This window comes from Echiichthys vipera, assembly GCF_963691815.1.
Source record: "Echiichthys vipera genome assembly, chromosome: 19".
Classification (NCBI taxonomy): domain Eukaryota; kingdom Metazoa; phylum Chordata; class Actinopteri; order Perciformes; family Trachinidae; genus Echiichthys; species Echiichthys vipera.
Genome location: NC_139844.1, coordinates 14,831,773 through 14,854,490, shown reverse-complemented (window position 1 = coordinate 14,854,490; position 22,718 = coordinate 14,831,773). Strand labels below are relative to the sequence as shown.

Here is a 22,718-nt window from a genome sequence, read left to right as displayed (position 1 = left end):
AGTTGTGATGGAGATGCAAATAATGCAGAACAATTTCGGAGCACTGAAATAAGAACACGTGATAAGTAATCACTGCAAGGAATGTCCATTTGGGGCTGGAAAGTGTTTGAATAGTTTAACTTGATTGGTTGACCATGTGTTAACTGTTGGCCTTTGTCACGTTGGCCATTTGCCTGACAAAGACCCAGAAGGGCTGGAAGTAGGTAGTTAATACAATAAAGTGCAGGAGCTTTAATTCAGTGTATTTTTTTTCTAGGGATGCACAATAAATCCCTTTTAATCATCATTGCAAAACTTACATTCTTTCGTCTTTTCTTTTTTAATGTTGCCTTTTGTGTTCAGTTCAATGTTCAATTTGTTAAATAAAATACAGTTTTTTTATTTAACAAGCAATCTGTTGCATTTTAGCAGTATACTCAAATCAGCAGGAAGGCAGGACTGAGGAGGCTTTATCGCAAGTGATATCGTTATCAAATATTTTCCCCATATCATGCAGCCCTAGTGTTTCCCAATTCATTATACTCTGTAATGTTGGGTTCACACCTGCCGCATAAATTTGTTTTGTGCTGTGTTATTTGCGCAAGTTCTTGTTTTCATTGACTTTGTATGTAACCACATCGCCCAATTTGCGCGAAAAGCGGTTGATGTTAACACAACATGAAAGGTATCTAGATCGATTCATTCAAGTGTTCAGTTCTGAGAGAAACCTAGACTTCTGTATCTCCTCTTGGCTTTTGAATTTCAGACTTTAGAAATATAGTTGTGATTGGAGACTTTGGCCAATCACAGGTCATTTCAGAGAGAGACAGATTGTTCCTATTGGCTCAAGACAGAGATGGAGATGGAGAGCTGCAAACTTATACAGGGCACATGAGTTATGTTCACATTTTATGGATTAGCATGTATATATATATAACCCAGTAGAATAAACCACCATCGTCTTATTTTTCACAAGAATATATTAAAGTATCTCAGTGAGTGCAAGAGAGGAAATGAAGGAGCTGAAACTCCACAGTGCCAGACAGCCACTGGAGCTGCCTCGTCAGCTGGAAGGCCGGGTGTGTGCATTAGGGAGAATATTACACCTGCTGTTTAGTCACTGGTAGTCGAGGTTAGCAGGAGCAAACTGAGAAGACTACAAGGTGGTGCCAGATTGGGATTATAGCTTTGACATGTGAGTGTGTGTGTGTGTGAGTAGATGTGTGTGCACAGAAACAATTTTCCTGTCTCACAGGCCAAGGCCATAGATATTCAAGGTGCTCACACCACAATGTTCAAACATTTGTTAGCAATTAGCCTGGGCCACAAAACTGACTTTCAACAAAACACATGGGCCCTCCCTCCCTTTTTTTTCACCCTGTCCCTTTTACAGTCCCTCCCTCATTTTCCAGTTTCTTTGTTCCCCTCCCATCTCTCTCTCTCTTTCTTACCACCCTTCTTCTTTTTCTTCATCCCCCTCGCTCTCTCCCTCCCTAAACTTGCACATGGTTTCTGTCTGAGGAGGTTTAGTTTCCTCCGGCTCTGGATGGGAGAGGGATGTTGCCAGAAAGCTGCAGGCAAGCACATGTTCAAAACCAAAGAGGAGCTTTGACCAGTTTTCTTCAGCACTGATAGTCTTGAAAGATTATTTGGAATGATCTAGATCTTTAGGTTGTAGGTTGCATTTTTTTTTTTTGGCCCATATGGAATAACATTCAATGTGGCTGAACCCTGAAGTATTTGCCTGTTGTTCACCAATTTCCAAATATGTGGAAGTAATTCAGTTTTGGACCTCCAGGCGTTCTTCTTTCTTTGGGAAACTGGAAAATGTTTCACGAATGAGTTTGCTGGCACCTCCAAGGTACATTGCTGAATACCTTTGTTGTCTCTGGAAGAAAAAGGTGAAGAGCACTGCAATATCACCACCTTCAAGTTGAGCATCAGCAAACTAGACCAGCAAGTTGTTTGTAGCAAGGATCCTTGAGCGAGGAATCATGAAAGGTAGAGTCACTTCTCAGATTTCTTCTGTTATTATACTGCATTAATTCTGAGCACTGACAAATACTATCTTCCTACTCTCTAGTAGTGCAAAAAAAAACATTTCTTACCAATACCTGGGTCTATTTGCCAGTGTGAAAAATATAAACAAATGTAGACAGGAACTTAATCTGTCATTGTGGCATGCAGGCAAGCACCTGCACAGAGCACCAGAAACCACATATGCTTCTCATCTGCTGTGGATCTCGGCAGTGTGGATCCTGAGAAAGTGCCGGTTTGTTGTTTTTGGATGTGAGACATTGATCAGTCAGCTTTAAATTTCTGCATGTGTGTGCGTGCACACCACAGCCCCGTTTCATAAAACATGAAATGTTCTCTAGCCCCACCAATCTGCTGCGGATTGACTTAATATCCCCCTTTCTAAAAGAGGGTGAGTGAAAGCATAACATCTGAATTGGAGCTTTTTCACAACATATCATGAAAGGAGAGCTGCCACTGGCTTTGAAGAGGGCCAGGGCTCGTACAGTACATAGTTCCCAGACGTACAGCATGAGAAGTGAAAGGCTGGCAGAGATGGTAACATACAGTAAAGAGGGGGGTGAAAGGATGCAGGAATAAATCCCACATGTGGGGTGGCAGCTTTAAAAGATGTTAAGCAATGTTGACTTCATTACCAACAGTAATGACATATGATGGATTGACTCCTGTGTTGTTTTTAACTGAAATCTGACAGTATTCTTTACTCTTGGAAGCATTTCTTTCCTTTTTTGATTTTGTTTTGATGGCAGTTTGGTTTCAGTTTCTGGGGCACTATTTTAATTGACCATTGGCTATAAACTCCTCAGCCAAAGTTACATGAGCTAGCTTTATGATTGTTTAGTCCTCATCCTAACATTTCTCATTCTTATATTTCTCTTGTAACACTAAATATAAAATTGTACGTTTAGTATTTGAGCTAAGCAGCCACACAGTTTTATGTAAGAATGAAATATCTGTCTGATCTTATCATTTTCTTATATTTATTTAAATGGGACTAATTTACACTGCAAAACAAGAGCAAAGCAGTTTCTTTATTTACTGTTAGCTTTTACATGGATCATCAGCAAGTAAGGAAGCTGACTTTTTGCTCTTGACCATGCAGCTTTAGCAGTATTTTAGCAGAATATCAGGTGGGCATCTAGCCTGACATCACCAGACCAAATCACAAACCTCTCTCTCTTTTTGATTTCCAAGGGGTGTTTTCAACTGTCGTAGACAAAAAAGGCCCCTGGTTGCCATTTTGTCTTCAGAATTTGAAAATAGTACTCCAACAGAAAGTTGGAGTTGCAGCCATCTTGGTTGTTTTCGAAAATGCGTCAACGGTGCTTCTCTTTAGTAAGCAAGGTTTATGCTCGTCGTAGTGTTCCCGACGCGTGGGTGCACGAACCAAAAATGATATCATCGTGTATTTTGCGCAAAGAGCGAAGGCCTTGGGGGTTGTCAGTCATCATCAGGCAAGCAGGCAGCCGTTACTAGGGCAACAAGGCTTTGCAACCGGTCATTTAGGCTAATAATGCTAACCTCCCAGTTTATGTAGTGTTTTTGTTTTGACGGACAAAATCTTGCGGCTGACAAAATATATACAGTTAAGATAAACAGATACACAGTCACCTAGTGGTACAATGTAGGACCTGCAGTGTGATTTTGGGAACAAAAAGGAGTTTAATTAGTTAGTTTCAGGTTGGTGCAATTACATTTACGTCTTGTTTTCATTTAATGAAAAAACAAAAGATATTACAAATGTAAAAGCTTTTACAAAATCAATTCAGTTATGTTTTATTTCAATCTGTGGTTACAAAGCTTTACTTTAGTCATCAGCGTTTAACGCGTTTTTGGAATGATGTGGTTTCTTAGGTTTCAGATATTTTCTAAGAGCTTGACGTGTATATTAAGTAATAATAAAAGGAAATTAAATCAGACTAAAATTAAAGTAAGCACATTGTGTCTGTGCTCTTGTCTATTCTTGAGGAGAGAGACTCGAGACGATACAGCAAATTCACTCCCAAGAACATACAGTTCTCTCCTCAGCCAGCAGTACAGGAGGTCTGTTAATGTGGTTTCCAGTCTTGGTGAGAGTGAGTGCAGCCCTGCCCGACCAGAACTAAACATGCTGCCTCATACATTCCTAACAGGGCTGGAGGGGAAGGGGGGAGTCAGAGGAGGTGAGGCAGGTGTATGGCTGGCAGAGGAGAAGGAAAGAGTGAGGGAAGGGGAGAAGAGAAAGGGAGGTACAGAAAGAGAGACAGATTCTCTTGTTTTCAATTCCACTTTTGCTGTGGCAGCATTATACATTTACAGTCAAAGCATTTTGAATCTTGGTTGAAAGGAGAACAAGAAGAAAGTCATATTGACTTGTTCTTTCTGTATGCACTGTGCACTTTTTTATTTATTTTTGCTTGCTTGGATCTGAAATGTTTCTGCCGGACTTTTCCCTGTTTTTTACACAAACTCTGGAAGCACATATTCTGGATGTGTAGCAACCGGAAACTTAATTAAGATAGGTATTATTAGCTTGGTTAGTAGTATGAGCACCTGTTTTTACAGTTTTTTTCCCTCACTTATATTCAGATGTATTGGCAATATGGTTCATGTAACTTTTCTTTTGACGATGTTTACATACACCTGATTATGCTAACTAAACTAATGCTATTTGGTCATTTAGTATAACCGGGCAAGTAAGAAAATACTAAGAGGCCTGTAAATAAAGCATTAGAGAATATTTTACACGCCCTTTGGCCCCACAGCCCTGTAAACCTAACCAGGCTTGTCTCTGTGTCTCAGCCTGGCTGTCCAAAGCGGTTTTGGTCCTGAGAAAACATGAGGCGTTTATGGGATCATGACTCTGAAAATCTCCCGTTTCACTGCTGAACCACAATAAAAGAAAACTTTCTTGTAATGGCTCTTCCGAAACTTTAGCTTCGCAGTCTGCTGCTACACATACCGGGCATTTATAGTTGCAAAGAGACCACACATTCCAGTCAGAGGGCACCTAAGTTGTGGTCAAGACCTCCACTCTGATCTGGAACAGGGCCCATCTCGTGATTCCTGGTTTCACTTAAGGCTGGAGCTCTCTGAGGTTCTTGAGGGGAATTTTCTGGTCAAAGTAATTTCAATTAATTAATGAAAGACGGCAACGTGGAACAGCATGACAGCTTTATATTTATATGGAGACAGCATCTTAAATCTCTTAATGGAGTGATGTGGTGAGGTTACAGGACAGTCAGTTCATGCTACTCACCAAGGATAACATTTTGCACAATCCCCTGGTGAAAGTAAAGTTCAGAAGGGGAAGGACAGGGTGGGGAAGGGGTTTGGAAAGTGCAGAAACCCCCAGAGAGGAACCACCACAGAGGTACCACAGACATGAAGTGGTGCTGACGGTTAGCTGACTCAAGTAGAGGCCTGGCGCTGCGTTCACAAACACCAAAGGTCCGATGGCAATGGAGGGAGGAGGGCTGAGTGACTCCATGTGAGTGAAGAACAACATACTGATATTTAAATGTTTTTCTCTAGACTTGCTTTCACTTGCTTGTAACCCTGTGGGTAGTTCTGTAATTGGTACCCATATTCACTTGTACATGTATCCATATGGAACTGATCTGATCAATATCAATATAATCTTATCAATTCCAATCCCTAGTGGGGGTGATCTTTTTGTAGAGATGTCAGGCATCATGCATTTTTTACTTTTTTATGTGAGGTTTGCAAAACATTCTCTTAACGCCACAAACGTATCATGTTGCGAGTTTCAACCTGATTAAAGCCACCTGACGATGTGTGCAGCCTAAGATTTGATCATTAACTTAACAACGCCCCTAAAATTGCCATATAAGGCTAGCTGTTCAGCTCTCTGTGGGAAGGAAAAGGGAGTAGATCAATTCTAAATTATGTAGGCTATGCCACAACCACCTGAGTGATGGATGTTGGGTTCAGCTTTCTGATGGTCATTTAACAATACCTGATAATATTTAGATGGAAATGTTGCTCTATTAAATGTAAATACCAGGGAGTCATCAGCATACTGTGTAGATCTTTTTGTCTGATTTTTGCCAACAGTTTGGAGAAGAAGAAAGATCACATGGGTATAATGTTAGTCTACATACCTATGGTCGTGGAGTGTAGTTCTTATTTCACCAGATGCAATATTTAATAGTACTGTAGTGTTTCTGCGGCTGGCAGCAGTATTATTTTCAGTTAAATGACCTTGACCACTGCAAAGCGCACAGCTGCTTTTAAGGTTAATTACAAAACCAAGAGATCACCAGGTGTCAAAATAGCACTTGGCCTTGTTATATAATTAGTCACCAAAAGGACCAGTCACACTTGTATAGCAGCTTTCTAGCATTCTGACTACTCAAGGTGCTTGCACACCACTTGCCACAATCACCCTTTCTCATCAGTGGACAAACTATCCAACCTCAAGATTCACTCCTCATATCTTATGGGTTAACTACCAATGGGTATACCAGGAGTGGGGATTGAACCCACGTGGACATATGTCCATTGGATCTTAAGTCCAACGCCTTAACCACTCGGCCATCCTGGTACATTTGTGGCAGAGTCTAGATGCTAGATGTGGATGCATGCTTTGGAAAAAAAACTCTTGGAAATGTTTAGTTTTGTTGGGTTTTTCAAGCCTCTCCTCCATATACACATCCTTACAGTATAAACTGCAAGTGCACACTTGCTGCTCTCAGTTTGTAAAATGCAACCAAACTTTGTCATCCTCAGTCTGCCTCACTGTCTGGATAAACAGCCAAAAAAACCCGTCTGGTTTGGTCTTTTCTGCAGAACACTAATACCCACAAGTTCAATGTTATAAATCCAGTAGAATTTCTAACTTTGTCTATGACAAGGCCTCAATATCATCACAGATTGCATTTTACTGGACACGTTAGGATCTGTTTTGTTTTTTTGTTTGTCTGTTACATTCTTTTAAAGCTTCACTATGCTGCAGAATGTAGTGCCAGATAATCCATATTCTGAATTGTTGTTTGGTTTGTAAGTAGTGCATCCCAACTATGAAGATTTTAACATTATTTTGTGAGGGAACATTTGTGTGTTTTTTTCAATCATCTTGACCTCTAGGCAGGGTTTAAGTTTCAGTGCTTTCACACCTTAAAGCAGTTATTGTCAAACCTTGAAGATATTTTTTTCTCCTTTTATTGAATTTTAAATTAAATTATATTATATTTAATATAATAATTATTAATTTTAGTTTAATCTTAGTATTTTATTCAGTTATCATAGGTAGAAACAGTACTGAAGCATAATACTTATATACGGTATATATATCATGCATAAATGCCTATCCTCCATTCATATCAATTTAAGCTAACCTGAATGCAGATTGTTTAGAAAAAGGAGAACATCCAAACCAGTTAAACTGAGACCTTGTTGCGAGGGTGGTTTTGAACTGATCTGCTACCACTGAGGAAAGGAAAGTATGTTATCTGTTAAACACGTCATGAAAGGTTTATGCAGATGCTCCATGTTTCTTAATTTGAGAGTAAAAGCTTTGCTGCACCACATTTCTAACCAAGTACAATTTTGAGAAAGAGTGTGTGCACCGATTTAAGACTGAAACAAACCCAGTTTCCAGTAGTACCACAGGGTTTTGCCACTGCCTGACTGTATAGGTGTGACCTGGTAGGGGCCGTGTTGTGCTGCTGTCAGATCAGCTCAGTTCTGCTTTGTGAGTGTTGGACAGGTCGACTTCCTCACTAACGAGACAGACGTGAGGATTTTTTCCACCGAGAGGAGGAAAAACATGAGGAGAGAAAAGGGCAGCAGACAGGAGGAGAGAGAAAAAGAGATGAGGGAGGAGGTGAAGGAGGAGAAACATAACATAGGAGCAGGCAGATATTTGAGGGTGGATACTGATTTTTGGAATTTCAGCTTCTAATAGCAAATCATTTGCTGACATTCAAACATTTGAATCTGACCATTTTCATGCCACAGAAATCCAAAAAATGACAGGAATTCAGTTTTCCCCCTGAAATGCATTTAAATCAGGGTGGGAAAGTCTCTGAAATGGGATTGGGACCAAATAAAAACTCTCCACTGGAACCCAGAATAACAACGGTATGCAACGTTACTACCTCCACCATACTCTCACTACTTGTTGATGAACATGTTAGCAAACAGTTGGTGTGTTTCCTGGTGGCTCTGGCTGTCGCCATCTTGGCATTGAATTTGTCTGCTCCTGGCTAATCCACAAAATGGGCAAAGAGGTGGAGGGTTGTGGAGCTGAGGCGGGGCAAATGAAGCCTGCAGTCTCGACTAGGCATCTCATCAAAGTGGCACATCCTTAATTATGAAAAACTTTAAGCCTGGATATGATTTAAACGGGTGAGTTTGGAAAAAAATTCAGTCGTCATGAATGAGGAAATTTGCTATAGAGACTATGAGAACTGTTTCTTTGTACTAAGGCTAGGGCTTGACAGGCTTTTGGAGCTAACCTCAAGTGGCCATTCGAAGAACTGCTGTTCATTGCATCTTTCATGTTGGCTTCATTTTTTTAAAGCAACTAAAAAGCTCTTTCGCCACTAAATGCTCCACTATGTTGGCCAGTTAGATGTTATCTTTCTCTGACTGCTGTTTGTAGTTAAGTAGGTGTGTAATTGGTTTATCAGAACCTTTTTTGCAGAAACACGTTAATGTGACCGTTGACAGGGAACTAAAGCAATAATGTTGCAGCCTTCTTCTCCCTTGTCCTTGGGAACTATCATGAGATGTTTTGCAAATGAAGAGCAACTACAAATCTTCTGCATGGACAAAAATCTTCTGTAGTTGTTTATCACTTGCTATCTTTAACATGCTTTCTTTATTCCTGTCTTTTTTGGAGATGGTTACCTTCACCTCTCCTAGTTTTCCTCCTCTTCTTTCCTTCCTCCATCATTATGTCAGACCTGACCTCAGCAGTTCCACCGCTGACTGATATAAACATTCACCGCACTGGGGCGTTTGTGTACTTTACTGTATCAAAACTTTACTGACATTGTTTTTAGGAGATTGCATCATGTGCTTTATAATTTTACTTGGTTTAAGCTCAATTTAAACAATGAGTTCATTTGTGGACAACCTTACACTTAAATTCTAAAAATGGCATACGTCTGGGTCACCACCACCAATCCCACAATACTACAGTACGTGCAGACTGGTATTTGCTTCTCATAAACAATGCATGAAGGTAAACTCTGATGTGAATATGCAGTTTAAGGTTAAATATTTGCACTAAATCAGTCTGGTGTAATGTAGAAGTGTGGGATATATGATGAATGATAACCTTTCTATCTGTTAAATATACACTATATGACAAATTTTGTTTTTTGACAGGCTTCTGACATTGTGTGCAACTGCTTCTGTGTTTATTCTCTTCTCAGCCATGTTTTCTTTTGCTCCTTTGAGAGGTTTCATGTTGAGCTCATTATGTGGTTAACCACAGATATTGATCCACAGCAGACATTTTGGTTTCAGAAATTATTTTGCAACATTTTGTATTGGCTTAAAAACATTAGAGAGAAGAAAAATAGAATCAAATATATAAAAGATCTTTTTTCAACTCAAAATGAAGTGTAAACTAGCAAATCCATACTTCGAGTTGCCCCAATTTTTCACTTACTTTAAAGCACACTAAAGGGACCGAAGTGAAGGTTTCACAATCGGAGGCACAGATAAAAAAAAAAGTCCCATCATTCACATTTTGTATTCCTTAAATGGAGTATTGCAAGTTCAGACTAAGTTTCCATAAATGTATTACTTAAAGAAAAACTTGAGCACCAACCACTTATTACCTCTGGGCTCCAAAGGTGACTCTAAAAAAAGTCGTAGCTCGACCATTATACATACAATGGCAGATTTATCCGTCTTTAATTCAGAACAACTACAATGGACGCCAAATCAGCGACCAAGTTTCCCCTTAAACCATTCTATGCTTATGTTCCAATATTTAGCCATATTTCCACAATTGGTAGGAGATTATAAAGGCTTCTGTGTATACCTGTATGAATATGATTGGATTTTATTACCAGCTGATGCAAATCAACTATTGCATGACTTCAGTTCTTTGCCTGAGCTAAGCCCCATTTACGTACAACAAGGATACATCTTGAAACCTTTCAGCGCCACCTTAAAGCTAACAGGTGGACTCATTGGTGAAATGTTTCTTTAAATTACATCACATCTGTCTAGACTCAGTCGATACATTTTCCACATTTCCGCAGTCAGAAACGCCATTGCAAAGTCATTTATTTTTCAGGGAAAGGTCTGCACTAACATGTGCAACCACATACTTTACATTATACAGCAATGTTTCCGCAGCCTGACACTGTTTGTTTTAAGGCCAACTCCTTTGGCAGTATCAACACGCCACCATGGCTCTCTTCAGCTGGTCAACAACCTGCCAAACCTCTTTTTTCCTGTGTATGAGTGTGTATCAATGTGTTTCCCTGCTCTTTTCCTTTACAAACAGCCTCCCCTGCAGCTCCACTGAGTGTATTTGCTTCCTAAACATTAAGTGGTTTTGGTGGTGCTGTTAATTACGTGTTGTATAAAGTCCATTGCTGTTACATGAAGTTATCAAAACATGACGTGGGACGTATTCTTCTTGGCCTTGTGTGGTTTTTTATATTCTGCAGAGGTCATGCTTTTATTTCAGTGTGTGATGACAACTTCCTCAGGCACACAACAATCCCACCAGACTCGGCACACAAAACCAACAACTGTTCTCATACTTTGCATCACTGTGGGGCTGTTTTCTCCTGAGTGAGCAGAGAGAACATTTGAGCAGAACAAAAACCTTCCTTTTTTGTTATGCTGAGTTAGCAGCTTCAAACTGAACATGCTCAGTATAAAACAGAGAATTCAGTTGGAGGTGGGGGACTGTGAGCCAGCTGGTTTGTATGATTTATGACAGGAGTAATGCAACTTGTTGGTGGCTCCAGCAGAAATTGTTTCAGTCAGTTAAATCTCTGTTTTCTCTCTCTCTCTCTCTCTCTCTCTCTCTCTCTCTCTCTCTCTCTCTCCCTCTCTCTCTCTCTCTCTCTCTCTCTTTTGGCAGACAACTATGGTGGATATGAGAACCAGCTTTTTAAAGGTAATAATCAAGATTTTCTACTGTCTACGAAACATAAATTCCACCCAGTTCATTATAGGGGATCTTCACATTATACATATGGTACAGTCAATTTCGAAGTTAAACTGCATTTCCACAAAAAAAATTGTGCCATCAGAGAAAAGTAACCAAGCGTTGAGCTGGCTTTGAGGAGTATTCCAATATATATTTAAAGAATAGTTTTGGGACATTTATTACCTTTCTTGGCGAGAGTTAGATGAGAAAATTGACACCACTCTCATGTCTGTGCAGTAAGTACTGAGCAGAAGCAGAAGATTAGCTTAGCTTAGCTTAGCATTAAGACTGGAAGCCAGCTAGCTAATGCTTACCATTTGACATGATGCGTCTTCTTTGTAAAATGCAAAATTGCTGCTTATTTTTGAGGAAGACTGTTTATTTGATGAGATTTAGTGAGAGCCATGCCAAGATAAGCTAATCGCCTCCTCGCGGTTTCAATCCTCTAATCTAAAACTCAGGGAGAAAATGATAAAGTGTTTCCCAGAATGACAAACTATTCCTTTCACACAATTACAACAACCAATTTCAGAGTTGTGAGTTAAACATTGTTGGTTTAATCCATGTTTTCTTCAAAAAGTACAAAAGTGCATTTTCAGTGATCTGCGGGTGAGTGAATAATGTGACTCCCTTTTAAGGGATTTACAAAAACGATTACAGTTTGTATATTCTAGGATTTCCTTGTTATTTAGTAGAACATCGTGTTTTCAACTTGTCATGTTTATGTTTTTGTCATCATCTTGTTTTCCAGAGGAGGATTTCACTGGCGAGGAGGAAATGCCTTCATTTAGAGGTGAAGCCCAAACACACATGCACACACAGGTCAATCACATAATGTAATCTGCATTTTGTTTTTTCACCAATTATATATTGTGTACACATATGCAGTGTGTGTGCATGCATTCCTTCCCAAGTGTGGCTGCTTTGATGTGCTTGTACGTTTGCCATGACACATGATCATCTGATAAAATATGCTGCCTGGTTAAAGATGATCAGTAATAATTGTCTGATACAGAGAGCGGAAATGATTAATCGATGAGTCTAGATTTACTAAAACTTAATCTGCAACCATTTGTATATTTTTTTAAACTTGCAAAGTGTATTTAACATTAGTTTAACGTAACATTAGAGTGCCCTGTTAACTCTTTTATGAGGCGTCACATATGAGGCGACTATTTGGCAGACGTGTACGAATGCCCTATGGAGCAATGTGCCATTGCAGCCAAGTTATATTCTGATAATAAAACATTTTTGGGCTTCTTATTGGCCAGCATCTTCTTCTTCTTCGCATGCTTCTTTGCCATGCTCTTGACAGCGCTTCAATTGTGGTTTAGCATATTTCCTTTGGACCCAGAGTTCTTTTAAACAGTGTTTGTGTGGACAGGAAGAATTAACCCTATTTACAACAATACCCTTGTACGTGTGGACTAGGCCTGAGTAAACTAAATAACTTTATTTGGTCAATCAAGATAATAGCTGGTATATTGATCAAAAAATTGAAATAATCAGTACTAAGGTTGATAATACATACATACCAGTCTAAATTCCCTTCCATTGTCCTTCCAGGTCGTAGCAGAGGTGGCTGTATGAGGTGCCAGCAGAGCCACTCCCTCCAGCTGGCTGTCAAAGTCCTCTATGGATTTGTTGCATTCCTCATCATTACTGTGGCAGTGCTGGCGTCCCTTGGTGAGCTGTTTTTTGTTTTGTTTTGTTTTTTACAATCAATTTGCAATCAGTGAATTCCCCCAGGACATTAATCATCTCTAAGGAATCTCACTGATTAAAGCTGACGTTTTGCATTAAGAAGAGTGGGAAAAAGGCTTGTCATGGGAAAATATAAGACTTGTGCATGTGTTTGTCTTAATAAAACACAGCCCATTTAATTCCCATAGATCAAATGAATGTGGTCCTGGGCCCCGTGTCCCATGTTTTACCTGACAGCTGCTCAGCACCAGCAGATGCTTTTTACATTAACATCACATTTTATTGGGTTTGAAAGTCGTAAATCATCGTCTTTTACTACCGTTTGGGGATCTCAAGGGTAAAGAGAGAGAGTGGGGCTTGGTGAGAGTCATGTAAAAATCCTACAACACCAGAACAAGCTTGTATTCATGTACAGAAACATAGTAAATATGAATTAATTTACTTGTACATGTGCTGGAAACATGAAGACATGTCCACAAATGTTTGTGTTCTGCCACCAGCAGTTGGTGTCAGTTGAACAGTCCGTTGTTATGGCAATTGGCAACTATTGGCAGTGTTCTGTAGCAGTTTAACTGACATTTCTACATCCGCCATTTTGTCAGGTTTGCAGTATCTTACAGTATTATGATGTGTGTCGTTGCTAAGTCAAATGTCTGCACAAAGACGGGATATCAGCTTGTGGATCAATGGAGAATTTCAGCATCCCAACATATTGAGCATCAGCAAAGACAAGTCAACATTTGCAAACAATCATTGTACCCAAACATGCACACCACAAAACAGAATTGCTGGTCTTTCATGATGCTTTCTACACAGAAACAGAGCTCAGTTTATGTTTGTGTCAACTTCCAGCACAGCTGTACGGTACCAAAAACCCTGGAAACTTAAGTATAAACAAAAAAGATGTTTCATTTGGCTGCAGCTCCCAACTCCTCATGTGCACAAGGAAAAACAGAAACAAATAACCTTTGATTTTCTGTTCCCTGCTGAACATCTGTTTTCATAAAAAAAAATACATTCTTCAGCAAAAAAGTTAAGTAACAAATGTGGAATGAAGTAATACATACTTTAGCGCTTTGCTTCATGGAAAAAAGAGGATTGTTTGGAGTTGAATACATTTTTTCCAAGCTGTTACATCCAAAGAATAAAAAAAAAACAAATACTGTTGGTGATATGTGTGTAAAGATCTGTAGTGGTTGATTTACATGTTCTCTAAGAATATTTCTTAAGCATTGATGCACAGAATTTAGCCATGAGTCATGTTTAGCGTCACTGCCACAGCAGCTAATAGAGTAGAGCAGGTGGAAGTATTTATATATGCAAACATATCAATCCCCCGAGTCAGGACTTAGCATGCGAACACACATTTTTACAAATGTACAATCTCACAAAGGTACACTCACAAAACCTCACACTCACTAAATTGTTGTTGCTCTCTTGGGAAATATGTTGGGACAGCAGGATCAGACCAGCTGTCTACACCATCATTCATCAGTGTTTTGGTTACATTTGTTAGCTAATGAAAACGTCACGTGTTTTGTTGTCATGGCTTAAATTTCAACTTCCTGATTTTACTCCTTTAAATACTTCCTATGTCCTGTTAACACAAGTGCTGCTGATGTTAATTATTTATGTTTCTGCTCCTCAGCATACCCTGGTTATTTCCAGGGTTATTTGCATGTTTTAAAGCCATTTCCCCATTGACTTCCACTGACTTTCACAAGAACAAAACTCCATTCTTTTACTGAAAAGTAAATCCTGAACTAGGGAGTTTGTAACTTTATAACTCTCATCCATCTGAACTTACCGACTTATTTGTGTCTCCAGTGTTCAGGAAGGTTGACAACCTGGAGGACTCCGTCTACCAGAAGATCACCAGGCAAGGAGTAGATGGTAAAATCGCTGAATTTACTTACAGATTGTAATTTTAAAGAAATAATAAATGGACCTCATGGACCCGAAAAATCATGGCAGGATAGAATGATAGCAATGGAGAGGATTATGCACAGAGAAAACAGAGTTATTCAAGGTGTCTTGGAGCGATAACTAGAAGAAAATAAATGTTATTTTTTATATATACTCAAATGAGAAAATAGGTTTGCTTTTCTTAATTTACATTTTTGCAGCTTTTACTGACTCTCTACCTGGAGTCCTGGAGGTAATTTCCAGGGGTCGCCAGGTGTTTTTTTTTTTTTTTTTAACTTTTTTTTTTAGACCAGGGAATGGGTTTCACATTACTGTGTGAGTACGGTAAGTTCTATAAGTTATATTCAGCGTTGAATTTGTAAATCAGGAGGTCCTGGAACAAAGAAAGAGCGCTGATCCAGCAGATCAGGGGGAGAGAAGTCCCTGAACGCATCAAAATCCAAAGTGCCTGGAACACATTGGACTATGGCTAGGTGCTAGCTGTTAACACTAAACAAAACTGTCATTACAAACAAAGCATTATTATCTACATTTATTAATCAGAGCACTCACAGTAATCACTCAAAATAAGCAGGAGGAGGCTCGCAGAAACAACTGTTTATGCCGACTTCTCTCTGTCTCTTCCTGCCAACACCATCATTCAGCGGGAGCAATGCTCTCTTTCTCAGGAACACCCTGATCACATTCACACATGCACACCTGGAAGCTGCCCAGTAAAACCACAGCCTGATGAGTGGTTGTGGGTTAAAGGCCTTGCTCAAGGGCACCTCAGTGACAGTAATGAGGGAGGGGATTTTTCACTCTCCTCATAAAGGCTGAAAACCTCTGCTTTAAAGTGTGTGTGTGTGGAACCTGAACAAAACAACCTCACCGCAAGGACCACTTAGTAGTTATACTGGACCTTTTGCTCAGTTGTCATGGAAATGTAGTTGTTCAAGTTTCCATTTTTCTGAGCACCTTAAGGATTTCTCATTCACAGTGGCTCAAAACTGAGCTTCTTGACCTTGGACACACCTGGAACAGCCACTGAAACAGGTGTTTTAAGGCCATTCATGAAGTGTGAAGCAGTACGGACAATTAAGTGTGATGTCTCGCTCACACATATGGTTGCCAGAGGCTTATTTCATACGCACACTAGAACTTTTATCCATCCTATCGCCTCATCTCGCTCTCTCTCTCAGATCTGAGCTCCAGCTCCAACTGTTCAGGCTGTCTGGATGTGACTCTGTACAGCGAGGAGATCAGCAGGCTGAAGAAGGAGTTTGAAGACATCCAGAGAATGATACTGGGGCAGGAGCAGGTACGGTATGGTGAATCACAAAACAAGCTCTAAGAGACGAAAGCGCTGCCTTTAAGTTGCTTGTTGCGTTCAACCAAAACCAAAGGGTTGTGATGAAAAACACTCACAATAAGTTAATTTTGGTGAATTTCCAGTACCTGAATAATGGTGAATATCCTCCCGAGTGACTTAACTGGTGAATTGACTGCAATTGACTTCCATTTTTAATTTGGCCCCAAAAGTTACAGTTTTTAAGTATATTTTATTCTACTTTTTTTACATCACGGTGTACGTATTTATCAACCACAACTTGACATTTTTAGTAAGGGCGCACTTGATTCTCATGATTACCTCATTTAGTGGTCTGAGCTAACTTCTGTTATGATTTGACACTATAAATAAAATGGAATTAAATTTAATACTGCAAGGTAAACTGATTTTAGTGTGTCTTAGTGTCATTTTAGGAGTGTCAAATGGTGGCTTTGGCTCAGTTGGTAGAACAAGTCAGCCAATGTCCATAGGGTCGGTGGTTCAATCCCCGTCGTACCTGACATGTGTCAAGATACTTCACCCAGCTTGCCTCGTGTGATTTTGTAAGACTGCTGTAAGTTTGAGGAGGTGGTCGCAGGGGCCTTAGGTACTGATTATCAGCCACATTTTCATCTGTCTGCCCCAGGTGGTATATAAACCCAATGTGTTTATAATGTGATTCAAAATATTTTGGGCAGGCTAACTATGACATGAAATATTTATCACTCTATGCCTAGTGAGGCCTATGATGCCATTAATTTCAGATCGCTAACTCTGCCTCTTTGATCCCTGTCCCCCCCTCCAGGTCCTGGACCAGGCCTCCCAGACCCAGACCACACTAAAAACAACCAGCAACCGGCTGACATACGACATGCAAAACCACCTGGTGTCGATCAAACTTCTCAACCAATCGCTGGAAAGATACCTGGATCGGGTGGAGGGCTGGAAGGACGTGATTGAGGAAACCGAAGAGAAAATGAAGACGCTGGGGGAGGATCAGTACGACATCAAAGCTACAGCACAGCAAGTTAACACGACGGTGGCACTCAGGTGAATGAATGGAATAGAAAATACTTAATTTCAAACGTTTACAAAAGTGGTGAACAATGAGTAAAATATCATAACATGTATCATAACATGAAAAGGAGTAGAAGAAGCAATATGCTTGTCTAGTCCTACTGCTAGGAAAAGATGTAAAGAAGAGAGACAAATATCTGACACAGATACTGTTGCATATAAGCTCATATGATGCATCAACTCTTATGCTTTATTGGCTTTATTTCGTACACAGAAATGAAGAGATTTTGTTTTAGTTGTAAATATTCAACATTAGTTTCGTCAACAACTTCATTGTGAATTAACACTACTACAGTATTCATCCTTTATTTTTTTTTAACTCCGTGCTAAATTATTGTCATGTCTTGTTATCAACATGTACATGTGTTAATGACCTTTGGGTGAGCTGTCCAAACTTAAACTTAAAATCCAGCAAGAAGCCAGAGTTAAAGCCACAAGTGCAGTTTCCTGACAAACAAATTGTTATTTATGGAGGCTAAGTACAGTAAAAACAACTGGGGGTTCCCAAAGGCACAGCTGGGACACTCATTTAAACCTACTGAAGTGGACTTTATCTTCCATCTTTGTTTGAGTAAAAAAATCAATGGGATGATATCTTTTGAAACTTGTACGTGATTTATTAACAAGGAAAATGTATTTTTCCTTCATTCAATTATATAGATAGATTGTTATTAGTATAGTATAGTATCAGTATAGTATTAGTATAGATAAGTATTGGTTTAAAAAAATCTACTCATCATAAACTTTGGGAAAGAAATAGAGAAGATATAGAGAGATGACCACTGCACATCACATGTCTTCTGTCTTTTCCTCTGCTCTCCAGTACAATGTGGATCGATGCCCTGCAAAGAAAAGCAGACGAGGAGACTCTGGTCCTCCAGAAGTTGACAGCCGACTGGCAGGACTACAGCCGCGTTCTGAGCTCCATTAAATCCAACACCAGCAGCACCACGCAAACGATGCGCTTCCTCCAAAACAACATCATAGCAGATCACCAGAGAATCACCATGTCCACTGAGGTGTACTACGACCTCACCCAGCAGGTGTGTGTGCAAGCTTATTTAGGAAACAGAACAACTGTTAGTGGTAGGCTCTTAATGGGAAAAGTGGAAATTAAAATGTTGATGAGGGAGATAATTAGTCTTAGGCTACAGGTCTTAATGTTGGCCGACCTTTATATGAGAATTCACGTCATGATGAGCGTCCTCCCAAGTACAACATGTCTGTTTTTCGTCCAGGTGATGAACCTGCAGATGCAACTTGACAATGTGACGTCGTTCATGGATGAACATGAGGAGAACATGCATGACCTTCACTACCATTCCAGGTAACACACGTGTGAGAGGACACTGTTGGAGCACAGTAACATGCCTGAGCCTCACCTTAACCTGAGTCAAGTTATAACCTTCACCCTTAAGACAACTCTTAAATAATGAGCAGATGTCCCCACAACATGATGAAGTCAAAACTGACTCTGTAACCATCCTTAACCGCCGCTCTTTAGGTACTATGAGAACCGGACAGGTGAGCGTTTCTCTGCACTGGATGGTCGTCTGAGCTCCATCTCCATGGAGATCGACACAATCTCCTCCAGCATCAACGCCACTGTCAGCCACGTCCAGAGCATGTACAAGTACATCAACATCGAGAGCTCGTCCTGCCAGAGTCGCATGGGCAGACACACTGAAGATCTTCAGGTAGTAAAAACTGATGATTTATTTCTTCTTGTTAATGTATAAGGGATGCGCGATCCGGAAATTCTGGGCCGATACTGATGTTTCAAATAACTATTTGGCTGATACCAATGTTTATTTTGCATCCCTCTCCTTCTTTCTTTTATGCAGAACCTGAACAACACGATCTTGTTGCTCCTTCACTTGGCCGACACGCTGAGACAGCAAAACATGTTGTTGAATGTCCGACTGGACGTGGACGTCAGGAACTTGTCCATGGTGATGGAGGAGATGAAGCTTGTGGATGTTCACCATATCCAGCTCATTAAGAACTTCACTATAGTAAAAGGTACAGTGGATATTGTTGTATTTATTAAATGTACACTCTAGTCTTTAACCCAGTGTGAGTCAGACTTTCTCTCTCATTTTTCAATTGTTAAGGTATATTGAACACGCTTATAGACTATGCATTTATAAAGGAATCAAGAGATGAATGAGATAATGACCTTGCGGTCATTTTTCATGTCAACACCACAGGAAGCATATGACAGTGAACACCACTAAAAAAGGCCTGTAGGCTCTCCAAACACGCTCCGGGTGATGCAGAGCAGGTGAAGTTAAGAGGCACTGTCGTACCGGTTACAAAAAGGCTCAAATTATTGTAAAGGAATTAAAGTTACGGTGGATCGCCCGCAGTGTTCAGTCGAAATGACAGAAAACCTTCAGATTTTCCCGCCTTCGTTTTTTCAAGAATTCCGTCAATGACAGAAAATATTCAGTTCAAACGATCTTAACTTAACCTCACCATCCTCTCTCAACAGGTGCTCCTGGACTACCAGGGCCCAAAGGGAACCGGGGTGAGACTGGCTCAAAAGGACCTGTGGGACTGACTGGGAGCAAAGGTGACCGAGGCCCTATAGGAAGCCGTGGAACTGTTGGAGAGAAGGGGTCTAGCGGACCCAGAGGAGCAGCAGGTGAATCCGGCCCTGGTGGCAATAGAGGGGCAGTGGGAATCAAAGGAGCTAAAGGGTCTCTAGGCCTGCCAGGACCACGTGGTGAAAGGGGCCAGAAAGGTGACATTGGCCCCTCCGGTGTTGAAGGCACCCCAGGAACCACAGGGCCTCCAGGGATCCAAGGTCAGGCAGGACTACCGGGCATCATTGGGCCACCAGGAGCAAGGGGAAAACCAGGGCCAGTAGGGCCGCCTGGACCACCAGGAACCCCTGGACCTCCAGGCTTGCCATACCCCCATGCCCGGATCGACACCCAGCAGCAGAACGTGACGCCTGCTACTGGGTCTAAGAGACAGTAGAAAGATGGATGAAGACTCAGTGGTGATTTGTTGACAGATGAAGGAATATCATCCCCTGTGACTGGAGACACAGTAATCCGTTTCTTTGGGATTATTCAAGACAATCGGGAACTAATTTTGAGATGAGACTTTAAAGGGGGAATTTCCCGGACATCATGGCAAAGCCACATGAAATGAACCAAGAGGAAGGTCTAGAAAATGGAAAACAGAACAGAACTGTTGTTAAAGAGTAACGAAGGCCGAAAGTGGACTGTGTCTGGACAGAATACAAACACGGTGGTATGTTGGAGAAAACTGCCTCAATACAACACATGGCTCCCATTATTACTTTTGATAAGTGTTTCCTTGTACAGCAAAGCCAAAGAATATCAAGAATACTATGATATTTTACCAATTTTAGATGATGAGGTTAACAGTAATAGAACACATTTATTATTGAAGTTTTGCCTCGATTGTACTGGAAGCAAGGAAAGAGTTTGAGGTTCTTGTCAAGCCACCAAATCTTCTGAGGGCATAATAAATAGGAGAGCTGTTAACCAAAGATTTGGACTGAAGTAGTGGTGTTTTCCCATCCACACTACTCAAAGGATTACTCAAACCCCATGCACTAGTATATGGGCACAGAAACAAATATCTCTTTGTTATAAACATTATGTACACATTGATTGTCCTTTTCTGATGGATGGCACTTTATTGGTTCTTAAAGTGTGAAAATCGGTTTGCTTTTAGCATTTCAGAGCAGGTACTCTGAAGATTTCTCTTATCTTCATTTCATGATCCGTGATTGAACATTTGCTTCTGTTGCTGTAGAATGAAGACAGTAACTCTGTTGACAGCTTTGTGAAAACATTTTGGGAAATACACGTTCTTTCTGAGAGTTTGATGAGAGGCTCGATACCACTCTTATGTTTGGACCTTGAGCAAGGTGGTGATTAGCCTAGCTTAGCATAAAGACTCGACTCTTTCAAAAGCTCACTAACATTGTCTGCACACAGACATTAAAAAATATGTGGTTTTGAGGGGAGTTACATGGTGTAGATCAGGGATGGGGACCCCATGCTCCCGGAGGGCCACTGTCCTGCATGTTTTAGGTTTCTCCCTGCTCTAACACACCTGAGTCTAACGACTATTAAACCCCTGACAAGCTTCAGCTGCATGATAAGGAGCAGAGCATTAGAACCAGCGTTTTAGAGCAGAGAGAAACCTAAAACATGCAGGACAGTTGCTCTCCAGTAGCATGGTTCCCCACCCCAGGTGTAGATATTTCTTACAAACATGTGGTTGGCATTCAGCTGCAGGAGAAAGAAAGAGTTGTAGGGATGGCTCATGAGAACGGTGCCAGCTGAGTTGAGTGGTGCAGCTGGTACTTGTTGACTAATTACCTTCTCCTTTTAAATGCAATAGCATCCTGGACCTCTGATGACTGCCACACAGGCTTGTAAGATGTTGTTTGCTTAACTACAGCATGCCCCAGAGAAGACAACTTAGCGCGCGTTGTGTTATTTATGTTTGAAGTGTGTCAGCAGTCGTGTAAATATAAAGAACATCGTCTGTGAACGGATCAGACCGTCCTCGCAAAAAAAAAAAAAACGTGATCGTGATGTTGTAGACCCATGGCGTAATTATGTCCGTAAGCCGATCTGTGATCTTTTCTGAAAAAAAAAAGTATTTTTATTGTAGTTTTCCCAGCGTTAACCATGTTTTGGGAGACTTTGTCAACTGTTGGTTTGGTATGAGGACGTGTCGTGTTTGTGTTCTCTTTGTTGGTAGAACTCACAGTGGCAGATTTTATCCATATCTGTGCAGAGCATCTCCAGAAAACTGCAAAGAAGTAATACAGCACATAACCCCCTGTAACTACATTTAATTTCGTTCAATATTTAACATTACACAAACAAGTTACAACATGTAAATGGTAAGATTTAGAGGTGCTGGTAGGCATATGTTTTTTTATTTGTTATAAAATATTTTGTTTCCCTGCCTCTAGCTTCTATGCTTAGTGCCTCTGGACATGAGTATCATCTTACTTTTAGAAAGAAAGAAAATAAGTATATTGAACTAAAGAGGTTTGAAGACTAGGAAGGTTATTAAAGGTATTCCATACAAAAATAAATGTTATGTAAACACATCAAATAATAAAAACAACAAAGTTGCAGTTTTTCTTTTTTCTGCATCAGGAGTGTCAGACATTTGCTTCAGTTTCTACTTTAACACTTGAGATAGCAGAGTAATGGCTTATCAGAGAGTTTAGGCCTTATGCTACACATACATAACCATTTATATCACAGAAAAATATGTCTCACTAAAAGGGAAACATACTATTTTTGTAAACCTTTGTGTTGTAATGAAATGCGACTGGTTTGCATCGAACTTCAATAAAGCTTTTTTTCAACAGACTGGTGTCCCACTGTCCTTCCACAGCGCTATTGTTTAGCTGCGAGAGAAAGGGAGCGGTCATTAACACAAAACACATGTCAAACCCCTCCTATTAGATTTTTGAGGTTTGCTCGCACTGAAGATATACACTTGGCTATATTTACTTTGTTTTATCATGGGTACAATAATATTTTC

The 22,718-nt window shown here is 40.3% G+C and overlaps 1 protein-coding gene across 1 annotated transcript; it reads left to right on the top strand.

Moving 5' to 3' along the window:
• The first annotated feature begins 1,492 nt into the window (after positions 1-1,492).
• scara3 (scavenger receptor class A, member 3) lies at positions 1,493-22,460 on the top strand. Its single transcript, XM_083934135.1, has 12 exons — positions 1,493-1,980; positions 11,078-11,113; positions 11,898-11,939; positions 12,713-12,832; positions 14,678-14,743; positions 15,958-16,076; positions 16,891-17,135; positions 17,986-18,205; positions 18,401-18,489; positions 18,667-18,859; positions 19,007-19,184; positions 19,657-22,460. Exons 1-12 carry the CDS (start codon positions 1,974-1,976, stop codon positions 20,145-20,147), a joined length of 1,806 nt encoding a protein of 601 aa, XP_083790261.1. The 5' UTR covers positions 1,493-1,973; the 3' UTR covers positions 20,148-22,460.
• The last annotated feature ends 258 nt before the right edge of the window (positions 22,461-22,718 follow it).

What these genes read in the sequence shown, in the direction of transcription:
- scara3 (XM_083934135.1), top strand. An exon ending in ACTACGACCTCACCCAGCAG is followed by an intron (nt 18,206 to 18,400) that starts GTGTGTGTGCAA and finishes TTTTTCGTCCAG; the next exon opens with GTGATGAACCTGCAGATGCA. An exon ending in GAACTTCACTATAGTAAAAG is followed by an intron (nt 19,185 to 19,656) that starts GTACAGTGGATA and finishes CTCTCTCAACAG; the next exon opens with GTGCTCCTGGACTACCAGGG.